General features: G+C 38.9%; 1 protein-coding gene across 16 annotated transcripts in view; it reads right to left on the reverse strand.

The window, feature by feature from the left end:
- Positions 1-9,543: 9,543 nt before the first annotated feature.
- Positions 9,544-22,809, reverse strand: part of zgc:110045 (uncharacterized protein LOC664755 homolog) — a 160,656-nt gene continuing 147,390 nt past the window's right edge. For 13 of the 16 annotated variants that reach the window (XM_052015478.1, XM_052015477.1, XM_052015476.1 and 10 more), the window contains one exon: positions 9,544-16,123. In XM_052015478.1, coding sequence (XP_051871438.1) covers positions 15,775-16,123 — 349 coding nt within the window. In that variant the 3' untranslated portion in view covers positions 9,544-15,774. The remainder of the gene's footprint in view (positions 16,124-22,809) is intronic. The other 3 variants (XM_052015488.1, XM_052015486.1, XM_052015490.1) reach the window with 2 other exon arrangements.

Raw genomic sequence — 22,809 nt, forward strand, 5'->3', positions numbered from 1 at the left:
TGTAGCATGTGAGATTGGGAAGTTATTAACAACCACAGTAAGGGGTAATTCATCTTCGACACTTAAAATACCAGCAATGTGCAATTGTATTGCTCACAATGAACCAGAATTCAAACTTTAAATACATTTTGCATCCTTTCAGTGATCTAGCACTGATATTCAATCATAAATCAAGGAGTGAGACACAGAAAATGACATGCATAATGACTCACTTGTAAGCAATCTCATCTTTTTGGAGGTTCACTTTAGGAAGGGGAGTACAAAATTATTGGCTGACACTTCACGCTTTGTCACATCTGCCGTCTTTTGGATGAGATTTTGTACTGAAGTTCTGTGTGCTCAGGAAGATGTAAAAGGTTCCCTGGTACTATGTTAAATCAGAGGAATTGTCCCTGGAGTTTGACTATGAGTCCTAAAGTCCAACAGTGACCACACTTCAAAACATACTTCATTGATTGCCGAGTGCTGTGGGGCACCTTGAGATTGTGAAAACATGTTACACAAATAAAAATCTATTACTTCTATTCACAAATAGTTCACAAACAAACAAATCTGCATATTTACTGATTTCTTCTTTATTTGGTCAGAACATTATCTCATCTCTCTTTTTCATGGTGTTTCCTATGATACAACTGAGAACAGATTTCAAAACTTAAATTTTTGACAGTAAAACACTTTTGGATGTCCAAAAGTAGTGAAACATCTTTTTGTTTCTAGGACTATCCCTTGTGCCTAGATTCTTTGTATCTGTGAACCTCTTTCGTTCATGAAATGAATGCACGGTGAAATAGTCCTTGAAACTATGGGACTAATAGGGATGAATTCTCTCTGGTAGATTGGAAAAATTACATTGAACATTTTGAGTTGATAATGGAAAGCAGGTACAGAAATGTTTTATAATTCACAAGATTGAGAAATACAAAGTGCTCCATCCATTGGTAACTAAGGAGATCAAGGATAGTATTACATTGAAGGAAAAAGTTCATTATATTCCCAAGAAGAGTCGTAACCTAACAACAGGGAGAGTTTTAGAAACTAGCAGAAGATGATCAATGAGGGAAAAAATAGAACATGAGAGAATGCAACGAAGAAACATAAAACTGGCTCAATTTTTTCCAGTGGCATGGAAATACTGCCATTTCTCAATGTTAGTTTTGGAATACTGAAATCCCAAATATACTGATTGAGCTCCATTGGGCATGGTTGAGGCTGGGAGCTACAACTTGGAAGTAATTTAAAAAAGAAATAGTGAAAGTTGCTGGCCAACATATTCCTGTAAGGGTGAATGGTAAGGCCAACAAGTCCAAGGAATACTGGGTGTTAGGGGGTATGAATAAAGTGTTTTGCAAGTATATTCTTCTTAACCCTTATTGCCAAAGACATTTTATAGTCCCTTTTTGACCACCCGATTTCTTTCTTATGTTTTCTCCTATATCCTCTAACCTCAAGTGATTCATTTAATACTGATTTTCTCTATCTGATACACACTTCCTTATTTTCTCTGATAAAACGTTCAGTATCCTTTGTTAACCAGGCTTCCCTAAACCTACTGTCTTTGCCTCATATATTCACAGGGATATGGTGACACTGAACTCGATCTCGCTTTTAAATGCTTCCCACTTATCAGGTGTTGTTTTCCCCCTAGCAGCTGTATTTTGGATCCAATTTACCAAATTGTCTTGGATTCCATGGGTCCTTACCTTTTGGACCAGTCTCCCATCTGGGACCTTGAAAAAGGCCTTAGTCTACGAGTAGTTCATATTGATTACATCAGCTGCACTGTCATAGAGCCATAGAGTCATATAGCACTTTGGATCACCATGTTTATGCATAGACAATAATTGCAAGTGCACATCCTGACTGAACTAGGAACATTACCTTGAAATGCATTAAAAATGGTTTCATGATAGTTTATATAGCTTCGCTTTATAAATTTTTAGCTTAAAAAATGATTTTCCTACTGAATTTTATACTTAGGCAAAGCATAATGCAATGCCATGCAATCCATTGTGGTCTCTTACCTGAACCATAGAATGTCTGTCATGCTTTGTTTCTTTTCAATGAGCTTAGCTCCCCCATGCAATGAGGTTAATTTGATGTCGGCAAGCGGCTAGTTTTGTATAGAAGACATCTGGAACTGTTTGTGTGGAAATAATGAATGGACCTCCCGTGAGGAAACTTAACAAATGCAGTTCACTTGCGTGAAAAAGATGTTGAGTTTTTCACAGAAGCTATTTATTAACTCACTGAGATTAAAGTTTCAGTTTAACTGCATAGTAAAATATTTTCATCCTTTATTTTTCATCATTCCACATGAATTAGTCTTAATCCACGCACATAGGATGTGGTTCCAGTGCCTAAAATAATGATAATGTAATTGTGTTTGTGCTAATAAGCTAAGATGTAAAAGCCAGAAATTCTTTCACCCTGAATGACATACACTAAAACAGTAGTGTACGGTATCCCGTCCCTTCTTATCCCATTCTCACTGGAGCACAGTTTACTTCCACACTCATCACACAATACTGAGTGCACATTGGATAGGTGAAATGCAATAGAGTCATACAGCCCAGAAACAGGTCCTTTGGGCCAACTTGTCTGAGCTAGTCCCATTTGCCTGTATCTGGCCCATATCCCTCTAAACATTTCCTATCCATGTGCAGTACCTATCCATACATCTTTTAAACATTGTAATTGTACCCACCTCTACCACTTCCTCTGGCAGCTCATCCCATATTCCCACCACCCTGTGTGAAAAACTTGCCCCTCGGGTCCTCTTTAAATCTTTCCCCTCTTACCTTAAACCTATGCACTCTAGTTTTAGACTCCCCTACCTTAGTTTAAAAAAATTGCAACCATTCGCCTTATCTCTGCCTCTCATGATTCTATAAACCTCTATAAGGTCACCCTTCAGCCTCCTTCACTCCAGGAAAAACAGTCCCAGTTTATCCTGTCATCCCTTCTCTCTAGTTTGGTGTTAGTCACTTCACCTATACCATGCAAAAGATGAAGCAAAGTTAACTGCCATTAGAATATAGAACATTGAAGAAACCAACCGCAGATTGGGTGATCGTTTAGCACAACACCTGTATTCATTCCACATAGTTGATCCTGAGCTTTCTGTTACCAGTCTCTTTAATTCTCCATCCCATTCCCACTTGGATCTATTAGTCTGTGGTCTCCTGCATTATCACATTGAGCCCCAGCATAAGATCAACTAACAGCACCTAATGTTCCGTCTGGGCACGTTGCTACCACCCATTATAAAGTCACCAACTCAATATACTTGACAGGGAGCATAAGATGACTTCTGACAAATTATACTAGTGACTACTTACCAACAGGCAAGTCTACATCATAAGCATTTTCCAACACTACTGATTCAGTAAGTGAAACCAATTTTCTTTCACGTGGTGGAACATCACAAGGTGGTTCATTCAAAGGAGTGGGATAGGCTGAGATAAAACTAATGATGGAGGCCAAAAGTGTTGTTGAAGAATAGGCTTTAAAGAAACATTTAAAAGTGGACGGAAAAAGACTCAGACTGAAGTCCACACTTTGGAAAGGGTGCTCGGGGAATTTGCTTGTGGATTCTCTCATTCGGATGCTGTAATTTTGGCATTAGGTCAGCAAAAGCATTCAAGGCAAAATGGAGACAATAATTTTTAGTGAGGGTCTGGATAGATGACTGAAACACAGTAATACAGAGAACAAGAAGATTGGCCTGATATATTTAGGTGGAAGGTAAAGGGAACGGGGAGGTTGAATAGAAGTATTATTTAAACATAAAACTGGCAAGTAGAAAAGAAAGAGGAAATATCTAACAATGGTGCAGATATTACATCCATTAGAATTGAGTTACACAACAAGGGACCCATCTCTCAAATTGAGGCATACTCTTGATTACCAGGGAGTGGGAAGAAATTACAGGGGGAAATATATCTTCAAATTAATGAGTAGCAGGCATAGAATAATAATCATGGGAGATTTGAACTTATTCCAATGGACCTGAGATATTATGGTCTGCTTCCTTTCTGGATACTGATGAAAAGTATTCACTTAGGACCTCACCTTTACCTTCTGGCTCCATGCACAGATTGACTCTATTGTCTGTAATGGGCCCTACTTTTCCCTTGGTTGTTATTTCCCCCTTAATATACTCATTGAACATCTTCGGATTTACCTTAATCCTGTCTGCCAGTGATTTCTGCTGACCCCCATTTGCCTTCCTAATTTCCTTTTTAAGCACCTCCCTGCACTTTTTATACTATTGACAGCCCCCGTCATTAGTTCCCTATACCTGTCATATGCTTCCTTATTTTCCCTTTATCCAACCCTCAATATCCCTTTTTATCCAGGGTTTCCTATACTTGCTACCCCTGGCTTTTAACCTTACAGGAACATGTTGGCCTTGAACCCTTGCTGTTTCTCCTTTGAATGCTTCCTACTGTGCAGATGTAGACTTACTTGCAGCTAAATGTTCCCAATCTACGTTTGAGAGGTCATCCCTTATAGTTAATGAAATTGGCCTTACCCCAATTTAAGACAGCAATTACTGGTCCATCCCTATCCTCTTCCATAACCACTTTAAAATCCACAGAGTTATAGTTACGCGTTCCCTTACCAATACTCCCTCCACATTACCAGGTACATTCCCAAGATAAGGTCCAGTAATGTTCCTTCCCTTGTTGAGCTATCTACATATGGCATCAAAAAGATCTTCTGCCCCCTCTGAGCCTTTAATGTTAAGGCAATCCCAGTTAACATTTGGGAAATTGAAATCCACCAATATGATAACCCTTTTTTTTGCATCTCTCCAATATCTACCTACAATAGCTTCCCTCTATCTCCTGTTGTCTATTGGGAGGTCTGTAATATACCCCCAGCAAAATGACGATACCCTTTTTGTTTCTAATCTCTACTCATATGGCCTTCTAGGAAATTCTCCATCAACACTGAAGTAAAGCAAACAGTGCAATATCTCCTCCCTTTTTACTCCCCCTGGCTTGTCTGAAAATTCTATAGCCTGGGATACTGATTCACCATTCCTGCTCATCCTTTAACCATGTCTGAGTGATAGCAATAATATTGTGTTTATTAAAGCTCTAAATTCAACAACTTTACTTGTTATACTCCTTGGTTTAAAATAGATGAGATTTACCTTTGGATTCCCCTGCTGTTCACTTACACGCTTGTCCTGCCTGTTAGTCTTACTAACTTTTTCTCTCTAGGTGCTTGTACCTCTCCATTTTAACAACCACTCTGAGCCCCTTTCCCCTGCCAATGCAGTTTAAAACTTCCCCAGTAAGGATGTTGGTCCCACTCTGGTTAAGATGCAACCTGTCCTGCTTGTACAGTTCCCACCTTCCCCAGAAACAGTCCCAGTGATCCAGGAACCTAAAGCCCATACACCGGCACCATCCCTTCAGTCAATCATCTGACCTATCCTTCTATTCCTATACTCACTAGATCGTGGCACTACAATTGCAAGACATAAGCTCCATATATGACTTCCATTTTGATCTTAGCAGACTTTACAGTCAAAGAATTGTATGCATTAGTATGGAATGTGAAGTAATTTTTCATATTTTTTCCTTGTGCTTAAGTGTGATCTTCTTGCAGGTGGGAGTAATGGAAAAGATAATTTAGAAAAAAAGGAATTCAGTTGCATAATGTTTTTTTTAAAGTATTGGGTAATTGACAATTGATTAATTTCCAAAGCTGAATCGGATAACTAGTTCAACAGCACAAAGTCATTGAAAAGATTTACTGGTCGAATGTTGAAAATTTACATTATTCCTGATGCAGAACATGACTAAATATTGAGAATTCAGAAGAGCTTATTATGTATTTTCCAACTTTGGGACATCCATGTGTATCACAGCCAATAAAGTGTTTTCAAACTATAATCATTGCTAAGTAACCTCCCACAATCAGCATGTAGGTACAGTGCTGGGGCAGCAATTGTACAACTGCACTAATAAACAAAATGCCTGGACCAACAATCAAAATGGAGTTCAAATCCCATCATAAAACTGTGAAATTTAAATTTGGAGTTTAAAATAAAGTATAAATAAAGATGACACAAAACTAGTGGGTTATCATAAAAACACATCTAGTTCTCTAGTGTCCTTCCATTTCCACTCTGAACAATAAGCAACTTCAGACACACCAATATAATTGACGGAATGGTTTGCCAGGCTGTTTAAGATCAATTAGGCATGGACAGTAAATGTCAGAATGCCACAATCCCCAAAAAATGAACAAATGAAACAAAAGTACTAGTTATTCTTCTTTAGCATTATTAATTGAAGGATAAATATTGACCAACACCCAGGTAAAACTCTTCGACTTCAGAAATGCTTCAGGCAGCACCAATCAATCCTCAGTAAATCTCTGCACTGCCTTCTCCTACCTTACATTCAGCTGAGAAATCAGAGTAGATCATGGCTCAATGTCTGAAGAAAGGCTTGTCTAATAGTGCAACACTCTATGTACTACTTTAGAGTACCAGCCCAAATTTTTGTGCACATCTCTAAAATCGGACTTGCCTTCCGATTTGCAAGCAAGAGTACTACCCACAGAGCCAGAGACTAGGAGAGCAACAAAAACCTTGAATCTCTTTGTTCGAAACATGCGGAAGCCCAGTAAAAAAGGTGGAAGGTATACACTATACCAGGACATTGTGGGAAGCAAATGAGGAGATTGCTGGGGCCCTGGTAGAGATTTTTGTACCTTCATTAGCCATGGATGAGGTACTGGAAAACTGGAGGATGGTTAACGTTGTGCCTTTGCTTAAGAAAAGCTGCAAGTGCAAGTTTTGGAATGACAGACTAATGAGCTTTACAGAAGTGGTGGGAAAGTTTTTTTTTAAATTTTCATTAAAAATTTTATTTACAGCATGGTAACAGGCCCTTCCGGCCCAATGAGTCCACGCCGCCCATTTTAAACCCCCATATTAATCTATCCGTACATCTTTAGAATGTGGGAGGAAACCGGAGCACCCGGAGGAAACCCACGCAAACACGGGAGAACGTACAAGCTCCTTACAGACAGTGACAGGAATCGAACCCCGATCGCTGGTGCTGTAATAGCGTCACGCTAACCACTATGCTACCGTGCTGGTAGTTACTGGAAGGGATTCTGAAGGACAGGATTTATTTGAACTTGGAAAGGCAAGGACTGATTAGAAATGGTCAACATGGCGTTGATCATTTGAGATCATATCTCACAAATTTGATTGAGTTTTTTGGGGAGGTGACCAAGAGGATAGATGAGGGCAGGACAGTTAACATTGTCCACAGGGACTTTAGTAAGGCCTTTGACAAGATCCCGCATGGGTAGCTGGTTCAGCTGGTTGGAATACATGGGATCCATGGTAAGATAAAAAATTGTATCCAAAATTGGCTTGGTGGTAGGAGGCAGAGGGTGGTAGTGAGGGTTGCTTTTCAGCTTGGAGGCCTTTGACCAGTAGTGTGCCGCAGGGATTGATACTGGGTCCTTTATTGTTTATCATATATATTAATGATCAAAGAGAATATAGGTGGCAGGATTGGTAAGTTTGCAAGCAACACCAAAATTGGTGATATAATGGACGGTAAAGGTTACAACAGGATCCAGTTCAATATAGAAAATGGGCAAAGGAATGGCTGATAGAAGTTAACATAGACAAGTGCGAAGTGATGCATTTTTGGAAGTTAAACCAGGCTAGGATATACATCGTGAATGTAAGGGCCCTGGGGAACGTTGCTGAACAACGAGACCTTAGGGTACAAGTACACAGTTCCCTGAAAGTGGCGTCACAGGTAGAAAGAGTTGTGAAGAAGGTTATGGTATGCTTGTCTTCACTGGTCGAGGCATTGAGTTTTGGAGTTGGGATGTCATGCTACAGTTGTTCAAATTGTTGGTTAGGCTGCAGTTGGAGTATTGTGTGCAGTTCTGGTCTCCACGCTATAGGAAGAATGTAATTAAGTTAGAGAGAGTGCAGAAAAGATTTACAGGAATGTTGCCTGGACTGGAGGGCTTGAGTTATGAGGAGAGATCGGATATGCTGGGATTGTTTACCCTATAGCGAAGGAGGCCGAGGGGTGACCTTATGGAGGTTTATAATATTATTAGAGGCATAGATAGATTTGTCGCATCTTTCTCCCAGGGTAGCGGAGTCTAAGACAGGAGGACATAGATTTAAGATAAGAGGGGAAAGATTTAAAGGGCACCTGAAGAGCAAGTTTTTCATGCAGAGAGAGGTAGGTATATGGAATGAGCTGCCAGAGGAGGTGCTGGATGTGGGTTCAGTTACAACATTTAAAAGACATTTGGAAAAGTAAATAGATAAGAAAGGTTTAGAGAGATATGAGCCAAATACAGGCAAGTGGGACTAGCATAGATACATCTTGTTTGGCATGGATGGGTTGGGCCAAAAGGCCCATTTCCATGCTGTATAACTCTATGACTACTATGAGTGAGAGAGAGGATGATCTCTCAAAATATTGTGGAATGTGAATCAGCTATGCTGGGCTCTGCATCCAAATTCCAAATCAGAAACCTGATCAGGTCAAACACACTCCAGGGATGCTAAATCATAAAATTAATTTTAAGGAGCTGATCTTCAAAAAAAAATTGTGCATCTCCCAAATTGAACTTTATAACATAGTTTATAAAAACACTTCAACACCATGCCACCTTCCAAAGGAAACGTGATGTAAATACTGAAATGTCCCCAATTAAATCATCTACCAGTTAACATAATGTAAATCCCAGTCATGATGAAGTGGGGTTAAGGGGGATCAGATTTACAATCACATGGATTCTTTCATACCTTCAAGGCCAATGAAGCATTTTTTAAATAGTATAATGTGGGAAAGTAGGCCAGCAAATTTGGGCATAGCTAGGTCACAACTAATGAATAGATATTGTGTTTTTATTGACATTGTTTGAGTGGTACCTATTCACCTCTTGAACATTAGAATTTCCAAATTCCATGGCAGTGTGTTGTGAGATTTGTTATATGTCATCCCAAAAGCAAAACAGAGCTTGATTTTAACATCTCATGCAATTATAAATGGAAACACAATAACAGATTATGCAAGGCCTTTAACAAGGCAAAACATTCCCCAAGCACTTCACAGGAACATTAACAAACACAGTTTGACTCTAAATTGCAAGGAGACATTAGTTCAAAGAGATTAGCTCTTAAGCTACAGATGAAGGTATGGCAGCCCATAATGCGGCTGCTCAAGAGACAGAACTGTAGGCCCAAGGACATCCTGGAGTATTGGGAGGCTGGAGAAGATAACCAAGATAGGGAGGGTGAGGATTTTGAATCAAGAGTGAGATCTTTAAAACTGAGGTGTTACTTAATGATGTACACTTGGAAAAAATAACTTAGGTCGGCATAGTTAGTGATGATGGGTGAATGGAATGGTGCACTGTGTAAGAAAAGTAGCAAAGTAGAAATTAAAGCAAGGGATATATTCATCAATTTACCTCTTTATCATATTCAATGCAGATATTGAATAAACATCTCTCTGAAACCAGTACCTTTGCAGAAGTCTGTCAGATATCAGACAATTTATTAAATATAATTTCCATAAACATTTTAATAAAACTCACAACAAGCAATTGTAAATATGCCATCTAATGATATGGCTCACAGATTTTAGGTTTCCTTAGGTGCATTTTTATTTATAAAAATCATAATTTTAAAGTTGCTTTAACATCTATGACAGAGGACACAGAATTGGAGTTCTACCAGCCCATGCTTTGTTAAAAGAGTTGCTAAAGGATGAACACCTCTGGGAAAAAAAATCTTTAAACATTTAAATAACATGAGCTACAAAAAGATGTTTAAAATTGTAAGAATGATGTAGTAACATAAGAGTTAGATTTAATAGTTGAGGCAGCAAAAGCATTTATTCCTCAATATTAAGAACAGAGTTAGAAATGGTAGGAATTCTTCTCTTATTCTGTAGATTAAAGTCCATAGAAATCATTGTCACATGGGCCAGTGAGAATGTTCTGTCTTGTGACTAATGCAGTTTTGCATGACGGATACATTACAGAGCCCCCAGGCCAGAAACTTCTGAAGTGAGCCTAAAATGCAGGAACAAAATCAAGAAAAACAGAAAAGCAAAGTACTTCTCAACTTTGTAATTTTGTTGAAACACTAGTACATGATTCATCCACTTATCCTGACAATATTTTCAGCAATAAATAAGAACAGGATTCTAGGATAAAAATTTACAACAAAATTTTAAGAGAACAAGTTGTTAACTAGATGAGATTTTTGAACATTGCTTCCAAATATTTCCTTCATTATATACAGACAAACAAAATACACTGCTAAAATAAACAACACCATAAGAACAACAGTTCTAACTCTAAAGTACAAATTAGTGCAATTTTGCTAAAGTTGTAGAGAGCTCCAAAATACAGTAACATACATTGTAATACTTATTGCCCTACACAACCATGTACCAGAATGTGTTTTAAAATGTCACTTATTAACAAATGTTGCATTTGTATTTTGCTCCTTTTCCCTCCAATATATATTCAAATATTCTCAATACAGATAAAGCTTTATATATTGGTCTATAGAGTGCAAAGTGAATGTTATGATTGATGATTATATGAATTCAGAGGAATACAAATATTATAGTCCTGCATCAGTGCTGCAAAACTAAATTAAAACAAGATGAATGGGCAAAACAAAACAATTAATATTAACTAGCTCCAACAGATAATGACCCAGTACTTAGTGAAATTTAATTAAATCAACAAATTCATTGGCACTATTTTCAAAGTATACAATTCATATTTTATGCCTTATGCCCAGTCATGAGGTGGATCCCCATCCCTTCTAATTTGTTTTTATAAAAATATCCAGAAGTCAATCTGTTGACTCATTCTGCATTGATTATTTTTTCTTTCGATTACTTACTCCTCCTCATTCTTCCCTTCAGGTATTTTGTCTAAATAGCAATTATTAATGTAAGAAATTGAAAGTTAATGTCAACAAACTATTTGGCTTGAAGGCAGCATTGCTGTGTCTAATACTTTGCACATCCTGGTGTCCACACATATTCATTATAAAAGGGGTTGCTGAATAGCAAACAGAACGAATAACTCTGATCAATTTTACTTATTGGTAACTGGATCACTAAGTTGCCATCTACACAAATACATTCAACGGAGCACTGATAGGGACTCAGCCAAGGATCTTCCTGGACTAAATGGCATAGCCATTCTTTGGTTAAGCTTGCTATACTGCAAAGAAGATGTTTTACTTGTGATACTTGTAAGACTGATCAAGTTTTTTTTCTGCAGATACACTGAAATAAGTCTTTGTTATGGCTTCAGCCTATTGTGAATCCCTAATTGATCTCAATCTATATTAAATCCCTCATCTAATTCCTAACATGCAAGCATAATTTTTTTTAATATTCTTGGATACACACACAAACATACAATACTGCTATGATATATATTCTTCACCATCCACCACATATTAACAATGCATTTTGGCTCATCTTACTTTGCCTGTAACATGTTGGTTATAAGAAACTTACAACAGATGATTAGATTGTAAATTTTCAATTCTCCCATTAAAAAAAACATTTTGGAAGTATTTTAGTGTCAGCCTTTAAAACACCCTACATATAGTGTGCCTCATAAAAACAAAATTAAACCATAATTCAGTATACATTATTAAATATACAACAATCTCTGGAACAGACATTACACTAATGATAAAATGTATTTAATCTTCACCCCATCTAAATCTGCACCAAATGGTTATTGCCCAGGTGCTGAAGATGAAAATTATCCTCAATTTTGTAAAAGTTAACCTAACAGCAGATTACAACTCTTTTTTTTAAATATATACAGCACGGTAACAGGCCCTTCCAGCCCAATGAACCCCTCCGCCCAATTACACTTATCTATGCTTTTTAAATTTTCCCTTTCCCGCTTCTGAAAATGTTGGCATTGATAGACCTAATGGCATTCTGCTGCAATATTGTCAAGGGGTGGATCTTCATACATTGAATGTGAAGGTTGCAGGCTGCCTGACTATTAAGAACCTTGCATTCTAAAACGTAGGCTCACTTGACGTCTACATTAAACCAGGGTTCATTGGGAAGCAATTCAAAGCAGCTATGGGATGATTTCCCTTTCCTTACCTCAAGCTACTCTAATATTGCCTAACCCATCTGAACTAACTTAGCAGGGTTTACAGACTGTGGATGTTTATGCTGACCATGCAGACTGCCAAGCTCACATTTTCAATAACGGGCTAGATCTTCAAGGAGATTTCTCCTGAGAACAGATTCATACAACTTCCTGCTCTAACTCTCCACTGAACACTGTTATGAGGACTAAATCATAAACATAGTGATTGGAAGGGCCAGATGCACTTCATATCTGACTTCAGGGACATCTGGGGTATATCATATGACCCTATTCATATGAAAGGGTAGTCAATGTTAATTAAAAAAGGTCATTGATGTTTTTTTTTTAAATTTTACTTAATTATCATGGTTTAATTCATTTCTTCAATTTAAATGCATTTTAAGTAAATTTACTTAATTTTATCTTAATTATTTTTCTAAATTATTCAAATCCACTCCAATGTGTTTTATTTTAAATAACCCAGGCACATTTAAAATTGTTCAGCAGCTCTTTAACGGCAGAAAGTTATCAGAAGTTACCAAGGAATACCCGAATCAGGGCTTCAGGCCCTGCCACCCGGGTCCTAGCCCTCATTTGCAGCCCACTACCCCTCAAGGCTTAGCCAAGGCACTGAAGTCCGCTCAACAAATGGATTCTCAATGCATCAGTGGGAAATGCATAGATAACTAGCACAGGTGGTGGGCTAGATCAACCATGATTCTGTCCAAAGTGTTTTTACAGGCAGAGTTGGCTAATTACATTACAACTCTGTATCCAGGACTACATCATAAAAGTTATAGAGGGCCACATTTGATTTTTCTCTGCCTTGCCCTGCTAGGCAAATGTAGGACTGCATGGTGATCTCCCTGTGATACCTGCACACACAACTCCCCTGGTAGGCAGTAAACAGTAAGGAATTCAATATCTTGCTTCTGTGTGCTTGTCCAATACAAATGTAATGTTTTCTCAACGAACTTCAAAATCCTGGCACTTTTGGATAGAAAGTAAAATATAAGAATTTCCAACTTTCCACTGTGACTTTTAGATGTACAGAGCATCCACCTGAACTAGACAACACCTGCTTTGCTTTTGCAAATCGTGGACTGAACCTTGGTTATGAGACATCCAATGGAAAGTCATGTACAAATCAGCAAAGCTTGGGTCTGATAGACACTGCTCAGTTACTCCATGCTTTGAGCAGCCAAACTTCTTTTATTTTGGGCCTTAACTGACCTAATTATGGTTCTCATAGGAACCAAAGAAAGGTACTAAGAAATGGCAGGAGTGGACTTACTGGCTCCTCAAAAATTCTGCAAGATGATGGTGACCTAGGCATGGTCCCTTCTACTTCATCTCTCCTCCCATCCATTCTATTTCATTCCCAGTTCCTTCCTGCAAATAGGATGGTAGCTGGAGGTAGTCTGAACTCATAGAAATTTATGGCAAGGATTGCCTTTCGACCATAGTGTCTGTGAGAAACGCACCACCCTCAGGGTGTAAACTTTCTCTTCATAGAATAGTACACCTATGCAGCAGATGTGCAGCTGCAGCAAGGCTTCAATGCTGTCTGTGTGGAGGTTACAGTTCCTCCCTTCACTGTGTGCATTTCCCCCATGTGCTCCAGTTTCATCCCAAATCCTAAAGACATGCTGGTAGGCTAATTGGCTAGGGCAAACTGTCCTTCATGTAGATGGATGGCAGAGAATCAGGGGGAGTTGATGGGCATGTAAGAGAGAATAGGTTCCAGGGAAATAAGTAGGGGAATGGAAAACTGGCACAGACTCAATGGGCAGAATGGTTGCCTCTATGATGTATGAAATAAATATAAATAATAACTTAAGGGGAGATATCTTATGTCTTGCTATGAGACAAAGGTCATCCAATCCCATTTAACTTGGTCCCTCTGCTTTAATCTCCCCTCAACATCCTCTGTTCCAAAGAGAGTAACTCTAGCCTAGACAAACCTTCCTCAGAACTAAAATTCTCCCATCGTTGCAACAGCTTTGGAAATATCGTCTGTGCCCTCATTAGTCCAATCCCATTCTTCCTGGAACTAAATTGTGTACAGTATTCTGTGACCTAATTTGTGAATCACACAACTCTTTCACAGAAATTGCTCAGGCTTCTACAGGCAAACTGTAATCTGGATATTCAATTGGCATTTGCAGTTAGCTTGCCCGAAACCCAACAACCAATCAGGCCATAGGGTATAGGCTTTTTTGAGATGATTTGCATTTCAGCTACAAATTTAATCTCTCAAACTATTTATTTTCAATTTAATATTAATGTCTTTGTCCACCATTTCCTTGGACCTCGATGGCTCCATATTGGATTCCAGTTTTAATTGAATGGCTGCAACTTTCACTGACCACTAGGCAGTTTTAATTTGGAACATGACAACCAGTATGTTATTGCGATGCTGCCACAAAAATGGTCCTCATTTTCATCTACAAGATTAAAATCAAGCTCATAATTGCTTTTTATGACTGTATGCCACAAAATTAATTAATGACTGAAAACTGCTTTCACTGAACAAATAGACTGGAGCTGTTTTCCATGGAGTGAAACAGGCTGAGAGGTGACCTTATAGAGGTTCATAAAATTATGAGTGTCATAGATAGGGTAGATAGTTTTATTTCCCAGCAGAGAGGAATCCAAAACGAGAGAGCATAGGCTTAAGGTGAGAGTGGAAGGGTTTAAAGGAGATCTGAGGGGATAGAGGGTGGTGAATATCTGGAATGAGCTGCCAGTAGAGGTGGTGGAAGCAGATGCAATAACAACATTTAAAAGACATTTGGACAGGTTCATGGATAGGAAAGGTTTAGGGGGATATGGGACAAACGCAGGCAGATGGGATTAGTTTAGATAGGCATCCTCGTTGGTATGGATGAGTTGGGCTGAAGGGCCTGCTTCCATCCTGTATAACTCTATGAATCTATGGATTTAAATCAATCATATCGATCTTTCCTATATCACTGAAACCCGTGGAAGATGTTCATCTTTACTGCTTGGAGAAATAAAATCACATGAGGAGAGAGAAAAAAACAACAGAGACAGGGAGTATTACACACCGTAACACTTCTTCTTCCAGTTACAGTAGTGGAAGAATAATCGAGCAGGTTGGATTATTGTCCATTCCTCACTGTCTGATTCACCAACCCACCCTTCCACACAATATTCCACCCTAGGGCAGTTTACCCATTATTACAGCTATTTTAATCCTCCTTGACTTTTGACTTGTTCTAAGAGTCTTCTCGTTTTGTGACAATTCACCAATGCATGTACTACTTTTGAAATGCTCTTTACATAGTTTTTACAATTGATATCTAGTGTAGAAGTAGTCAGTGGTGTAGGACATGTCATTTTCAATTAAAATGCTTGACCGCTTTATCTCCAATTGTTGGAAAAGATTTCTTTCTCTTATAAAATAGGTCAGTAAGCTGTTGGAACTAGTTGCATCACTTTGTTGATAGTAGTGGAAGGTGGAAGACAATTTTATGAGTTAACAATTACATTACAAATGAATAAAATTTAAAATGTTTCCTTAGCATTCATCTTCTACCACATGATCTTGGTAGAGACCGGAAAAACTATATTCACATCCCTTCAATACGGAGCAAACTTCTGCCGATCAGATTTCTTAACCCCGCTCGTCGATGGAATTTTGGGAGAGTAAGCAGATAAATTCCCTGTGGTCCCTGCAGCAGCTGCGGCATTAAGCGGCAAGAGTGGGACAGTATTCATGCCAAGCAGATTGGAGACAGGAGCGGCATAGTGGGGTGTTGGTAAAGGGGAAGGAGTGTTCACATTGACCACAGAAGCAGCTGCTGCTGCTGCCAAAACAGCCACAGAGGTGGGGGTGGAGGTAGGGGTAGCAGACTGAGAGAGGTTCATGTTCAGGTCAACAGGGTTGGTGACGGAAGCAGTCTGGGTGCTGACTTTAGCCATCTCTAAGCTGCAAATGAAGAGAGGAACAGGAACAAACAGTTGGGTAGGACAAGCCAGGGTGAGGAAGGGAGGTAAGAAGGGAGCAAACACAGAGGATGGGATTAGATTGGTGAACAGATGGAAGAGGCAATGGGAAGGAAAACGGGAGAAATGAGGATTGGGGGTGGGAGGGAAACATGTTATGTGTTAAAGAAGAGAAATAACAAAAGGGTATTTCATGGCTTGATGATGAGACTTTAATTTAAAAAGACTAGAGTCTGAATAATGGTTTGACATATGAGTGAAATTAATCTGAGGAAAAGCACAATGACTAATGATGAAAAAGCAAACTTAAAGATTGAGAATTCAAAATAATTTAGGTTTACTTCCCAGAACAAACATATCTGAGTTATAAAGGTTTTCAAGCCTTATTACTATTTTTAATTTCACATACAGCATTACCATAAGTATCCTTTTCCAAGTTGTTTTATATGACTTTGCAAATGAAAAGATGACGAATTCAATGAATTTAAAGTTGCAGTTTCTCCATTTCCTGCTTAGTACAATACACATACATAATTGATGTTTTATTATACTAATTGAAAGAGGAGAATTAAAATCCATTTAGAATTCTTAACTGTACTTTGTAAAACAAATTTATATAAGAATACTAATGGTGAATGCAAAGATACACTGATAAATTAGTAATATATAAAGAATAAATTAAATGAACATTTTCTTGCATTTCATAGGACATAATGTACAATGCATTGTACATTTACATAAGTGTAAACAGATATATAAAAGATCAGTTGTCTTGCAAATTAAATGGGATTTACTTTATGAGATTGTAATTAAATACTTACTGACAACTGAACACTTAGCTATGACAATACATTTTCCAGAAAGCCATTTAAATTTCTTTTTAGCTTTATAGTTCCTTTAAGTGCTGCAACCAACTTCAAAAATATTGCTCCACAGACCTTATTAGTATAGGCGTTGTAGCAAATTAATATTCTTATACAAATTCCATACTGAATATTTAATGTTACATTTTACTTAAATGTCTAGAATGCAGCTTGGGGATATGAACAATATGCAGTTAGACCCTGTTATTACAAACCCACGGGGATATGTCAAGTAGTTCTCCTCAATGGAGCTTCATTCATTCTATCGTGAGCTGAGCTGACTTTATTCCTTTACCACAGACACAGCTGCTGTACTGGGCTTTCCAACTGTCGTACATGTGCTGGGACCAAGCCTGATGATGTCATTGCGCACTTCCTGTGAGTGTCAAAACAATGACAGCTGACCAGCCCATAATAATGGGGTAAAAACCATTGCAAATGTGAGGGCTGAGCTGTTAGTTATTAAGAACCAGATGTTTGGTTTTATCAGGGGCTGAACTCCACACAACTTCAACAGAAAGAAAAATTGATCTAATGGAAGGTTTATAATAACCAAGTTGGCTATAGAGAGATATGACTGTATGACCTTTGAATTACAGCATTCAATTTAAAAATGACCAAGCCAAATATAACTGATTTGACATTTTTACTATCATTTCCCTTGGTCAAGAATTTATACTTTTACGTAAGCTTATGTTCATGAAAAACAGTTTAAATAATTTTATGAAAAACTTTCCCTTGAGTATCTGCTGTAAGTGCCCATGGACAAACAGGTGCAATTGAGTAATAATGTTTACACTACGGTGTAGTCTCAGAATTGGTCTCAGAAAAGGCAGAGGATTCACCTCAGTGAACATTATCTGCATCATATGAACAGTAACACTATTAGTCTTTGAACATCTTCTTTCAAGATTAACTTCAGGATTTGTACAGAGCTAAAATTATCCCATACATACATTAGAACATAGAACAGTACAGCACAGAAACAGGCCCTTCAGCTCACAATGTTGTGCTGAACCAATTACAAGCACAACTAAACTAATCCCTTCTGCCTACACTATGTCCATACCTTCACATTAATGTGCATATTGAGGGGCTTCTTGAACACCCCTATCGTATTTGCCTCCACCACCACCCCAGGCAGCATATTCCAGGCACTCACCACTCTCTGTGTAAAAAAACTTGTCCCGCACATCTCATTTGAACTTACCCCCTATCATCTTAAATGCATGCCCTTTGGTATTAGATATTTCAACCCTGGGGACAAGATACTGGCTGGGTACTCTATTTATGCCTCTCATAATCTTATAAACCTCAATCAGATCTCCCCTCAGCCTCCGCCGCTCCAGAGAGAACAACCCAAGTTTGTCCAACCTATCCTCATAGCATGTGCCCTCTAATCCAGGCAGCATCTTGTAAACCTCTTCTGCACCCTCTCCAAAGCCTTGACATCCTTCATATGATGGGGCGACCAGAACTGAATGCAATACTCCAGATGTGGCCTAACTAAAGATTTATAAAGCTGCAGCATAACTTCCTGACTCTTGAATTCAATGCAAGCATGCCATTTGCAAACATACAAATTCACCCATGTACATTTTTATCCAGGTCATTTACAAACATTACAAACAGCAGAGGTTCCAGTATGAATCCCTGAGGAACACCACTGGTCACAGACCTCCAGTTGGATAAAGTCCTATCGACCACTACCCTCTGTCTTCTACAGGCATGCCAGTTCTGTATCCAAACGGCCAATTCACCGTGGATCCCATGCATCTTAATCTTCTGGGTGAGCCTCCCATGAGGGACCTTGTCTAACACTTTACTAAAATCCATGTAGACAAGATCCACAGCTCTACCTTCATCAATCACCCTCGTCACCTCATTAAAAAGCTCAATCGTTAGTAAGGCACAACTTGCCCTGCACAAAGCCATGCTGACTGTCCCTAATTAGGCTATGGTTTTCCAACTGCTCATAAATCCTACCCCTAGTAATCCTCTCCAGTAACTTCCCTACCACTGATGTGAGACTCACCGGTCTATAGTTACCAGGATTATCCCCGTTTCCCTACTTGAATAATGGAACAACATTAGCTACTGGCCAGTCCTCTGGGACCTCGCCTGTGGCTAGAGAGGACACAAGGATATTGGTCAAGATCCCAGCAATCTCATCTCTTGCCTCTCTCTCTAGACTGGGGTATATCCCATCAGGCCCTTAGACTCCCATTAGACTTATCCACCTTAATGCTCTTTAAGAGACCCAGCACTACCTCCTCCTTTATCTCAAAATGCCCTAGTATATTAGCATGCTCCACACCAATCTCCCTACCCTCCACATCCTTCTCCTTGGTAAATTCTGATGCAAAGTAAAGACCTCACCCACATCCTCCGCTTCCAAGCACCTATTCCCTACTTTATCCTTGAGTGGTCCTACCCGCTCCCTAGTTATCCTCTTGCTCTTTACGTATGTATAGAATGCCTTGGGATTCTCTTTAATCCTGCTTGCCAAGGACTTTTCATGGCCCCTCCTGGCTTTCCTAATTCCCTTATTGAATTCCTTTCTGTTTGCTTTATAATCCCCAAGTGCTCTGTTTGATTCTAGCTTCCTAAACTTTACATACTTTTCCTTTTTCTTCTTGACTAAATTCACCACCTCTCTCAACATCCAGGCTTCTCTTACCTTGCCATCTTTGTCCTTCCTTCTTACTGGAACATACCTGTCCTGTACTCTGTGCAGTTGGTCTTTAAACACCCTCCACATGTCAGATATGGACTTGCCCAAAAGCAGCTGTTACCAATTAATTCTCCCTAGTTCCTGCCTAATGCCCTCGTAATTTGACCTGCTTCAATTTAATACTCTCCCACAAGGTCCATGCTTATCGTTACCTATAGCTATCTTAAAATTTAAGGAGTTGTGGTCACTGTTCCCTAACTGTTCTCCCACTGAAATGTCGGTCACCTGGCTAGGCCCATTACCCCACACCAGGTCCTGTACAGCCCCTCCTCTCATTGGGCTATCTACATATTGATTTAAGAAACCTTCCTGGATGCACCTAACAAATTCTGCCCTGTCTAAACCTCTTACATAAATAAGTCCCAGTTTATATTAGGGAAGTTGAAGTCTCCCACCACAACAACCCTATTAGTTTTGCACCTTTCCATAATCTGCCTGCATATCTGTTCCTCAATGTCCCGATGGCTATTGGAGGGTCTGTAGTATAACCCCATCAGAGTGATTGCACCTTTCTTATTTTTGAGTTCTACATTGTTTTTATCATAATTAGGAGCATTTATACAGTCTGTTGCAAAGCTAATCTCTTATGATGAAAGAATTTGCCTCAGCTGGAATCATCACCTAATGTTAAGAGATGGAATTTCAAAAAAATTGAATAGAATCAGTGATGTAGGCAGATCATGGAAAGATGTAAAAACAACAAGGTTCTTGTAGCGGGTGATTTTAACTTCCCCAATATTGACTGGGACTCCCCTAGTGCAGGGGGCTTAAATGGGACAGAATTTGTTAGGTGCATCCAGGAGGGTTTCTTGAAACAATATGTAGAGAGTCCAGCTAGGGAAGGGGCCGCACTAGTCCTTCTACTGGGGAATGAACCTGGTCGGGTGATTGGAGTTTCAGTAGAGTGGCATCTTGGGAAAGCTGATCATATCTCCGTAAATTTTCAGAATCTCAGAGCAGCTTTGCCTTGTTGGTAGACCATTTCATGAGCTTTTTTGTACTGGACACCCAACTCTACAATCCATCAAATGTTTTGCTTGCAATGTGCCTTGTAATAATGGAGCTGAGATTGATATCAGCATCAGTTCATTGATCAGCATCAGTAGATTGATATCTACTCAGTTCAGTTAGTTAGAAAACCTGAAAAATAATGTGTTAATGTTAAGGCAGCTGGGACACTTGCTGTTGAAAAATTCACATCTGTCACTCAGTTTCAGCACATTGGGAAAGTAAAATTAGATGGGTTTTCATAATTTTGCATAGAGGCAATTTTGCATTTCTACTTTGGGTTTGGATCTTTGCTCCATACAAACGGAATTTATTAAATTGCTCACTTATTGTTTAAAAATGTTTCCTAGTTTGACTGCCAATAGAGCTTCCAACACAAGATTATAAAGTCAGAGAATCCTTCAGTGCATTGAGTCTGGGCCAGTATTTTTTTTTATCCCATGGGTGGGATCTAATTGGTTTCTATACTCCTGTTTATCGCAATACCCTCCAGTATGGCTTCTTGTAAAGAAAATATCTTATCCCCTTTTCTGCTCATGAACCTTTGGTTGAGCAGAGATGACAGGAAAAAAATGGACGGCTCAATGGTGGTAATATGCCAATGAACAAAGTCCAGTTGAAGAATATGGTAAAAATTTAAAATTCCAAGTACTTAAATGTAAAAGATTTTCCACTGAGATCTGCCAGTGAATAAGTGTATAATTGGGTTGTTCCCAATCATAGGTTAAAATGCCACATACTGAGCAGAAAGCCTGCCCTGGGACACCTCATGGAGTCAATGGCTGCAGTGCCAACTTTGACAGATTCCCCAGCTTTCACACTGGGAAATCTGCCCATTGGGCCTGTGCCAGTTTAAACCAGATGCAAGGACAGCAGCCCCGTTAATGTGAATGGCAGAAAATGGCTACAAAAAGGATAAGAGCTTTTTACTTTATCTAATTCATTTTGTTGAAGCATTTTCAATTGCTTCATATGGTTTTTTAGTGTGTGTTAACTTCTTAACTAAAAATAATTGTTTTACATAAGAACTAGGAGCAGCACTATCCCCATACTGCATAATTACCATGAGGTCCAGAAATCTATCAATTTCTCACTAAGACCTCATACAATTGCAATAAGATTTCCTTACCCCTATGATCAACCCTTGGTAATAAAGAAAAGCCCAAAAAAGGCAGATGCTGAAAATCTGAAATAAATTCAGAAAATACAGGAAATACTCAGTAAGTCAGGCAGCATCTGTGGGAAAAGAAAAATCTAATGAATGGCCTTTGATCTAAAATGTTAATTCTTTTTCCCTTGCCATAGATGCTGCCTGACCTACTGAGTATTTCCAACACTTTCTCATTATAAAAGCAAACATATTTGCTTTCCTAGACACTTGTATGTTGCTTTTCAGTGACTTGTGCACAGGTGCACCTGGGTCCCATTGAACGTCAACACTACCTAATCTCTCAGTATTTAACAAATATTTTGCTTTTCTATTACGTGCGCCAAAGTGGATGACCTCACGTTTTCCCACGTCTGCCATGTTCTCACCCACTCATTCGGCTTCTCCAAATTGCTCCAAAGTCCCTTTATATCCTCCTTCCTACCAACAATCCCACCTGATTTGGTATCATCAGGAAAGTTGGAAATGTATTTCATCCGCTCAGCCAAATTGTTGTATATTGTGAATAGCTGAGGCTCAAACACCAATCACTGCAATACTCAACTTTTGACAGTCTACCAAACTGAGAATGATAAATTTACTCCCACTCTTTGCCTTCTGTCCAATAACTGATTCTCAATCAATGTCAATACATTACTGCAATTCCATGTGCTCTAACCTTGTTAACAACATTTTTGTATGGGACCTTGTTCCAGGCTTAGAAATCCAAATACACCACATCCACTTGTTCTCTCTTGTCTATTCTACTTGTCACATCCTCAAAGAACTCCAACAGGATGGCCAAATATAGCTTTCCTTTCATTCACTTGCTCAATCCTATTATTCTTGCCAAGTTGATGGAGCCCTCTCTCATATTTCCATCATTTCTTGGGCTTCTGCTCTGACACTGCCCCCTC

Source organism: Pristis pectinata, chromosome 5 (genome assembly GCF_009764475.1).
Source record: "Pristis pectinata isolate sPriPec2 chromosome 5, sPriPec2.1.pri, whole genome shotgun sequence".
Classification (NCBI taxonomy): Eukaryota; Metazoa; Chordata; class Chondrichthyes; order Rhinopristiformes; family Pristidae; genus Pristis; species Pristis pectinata.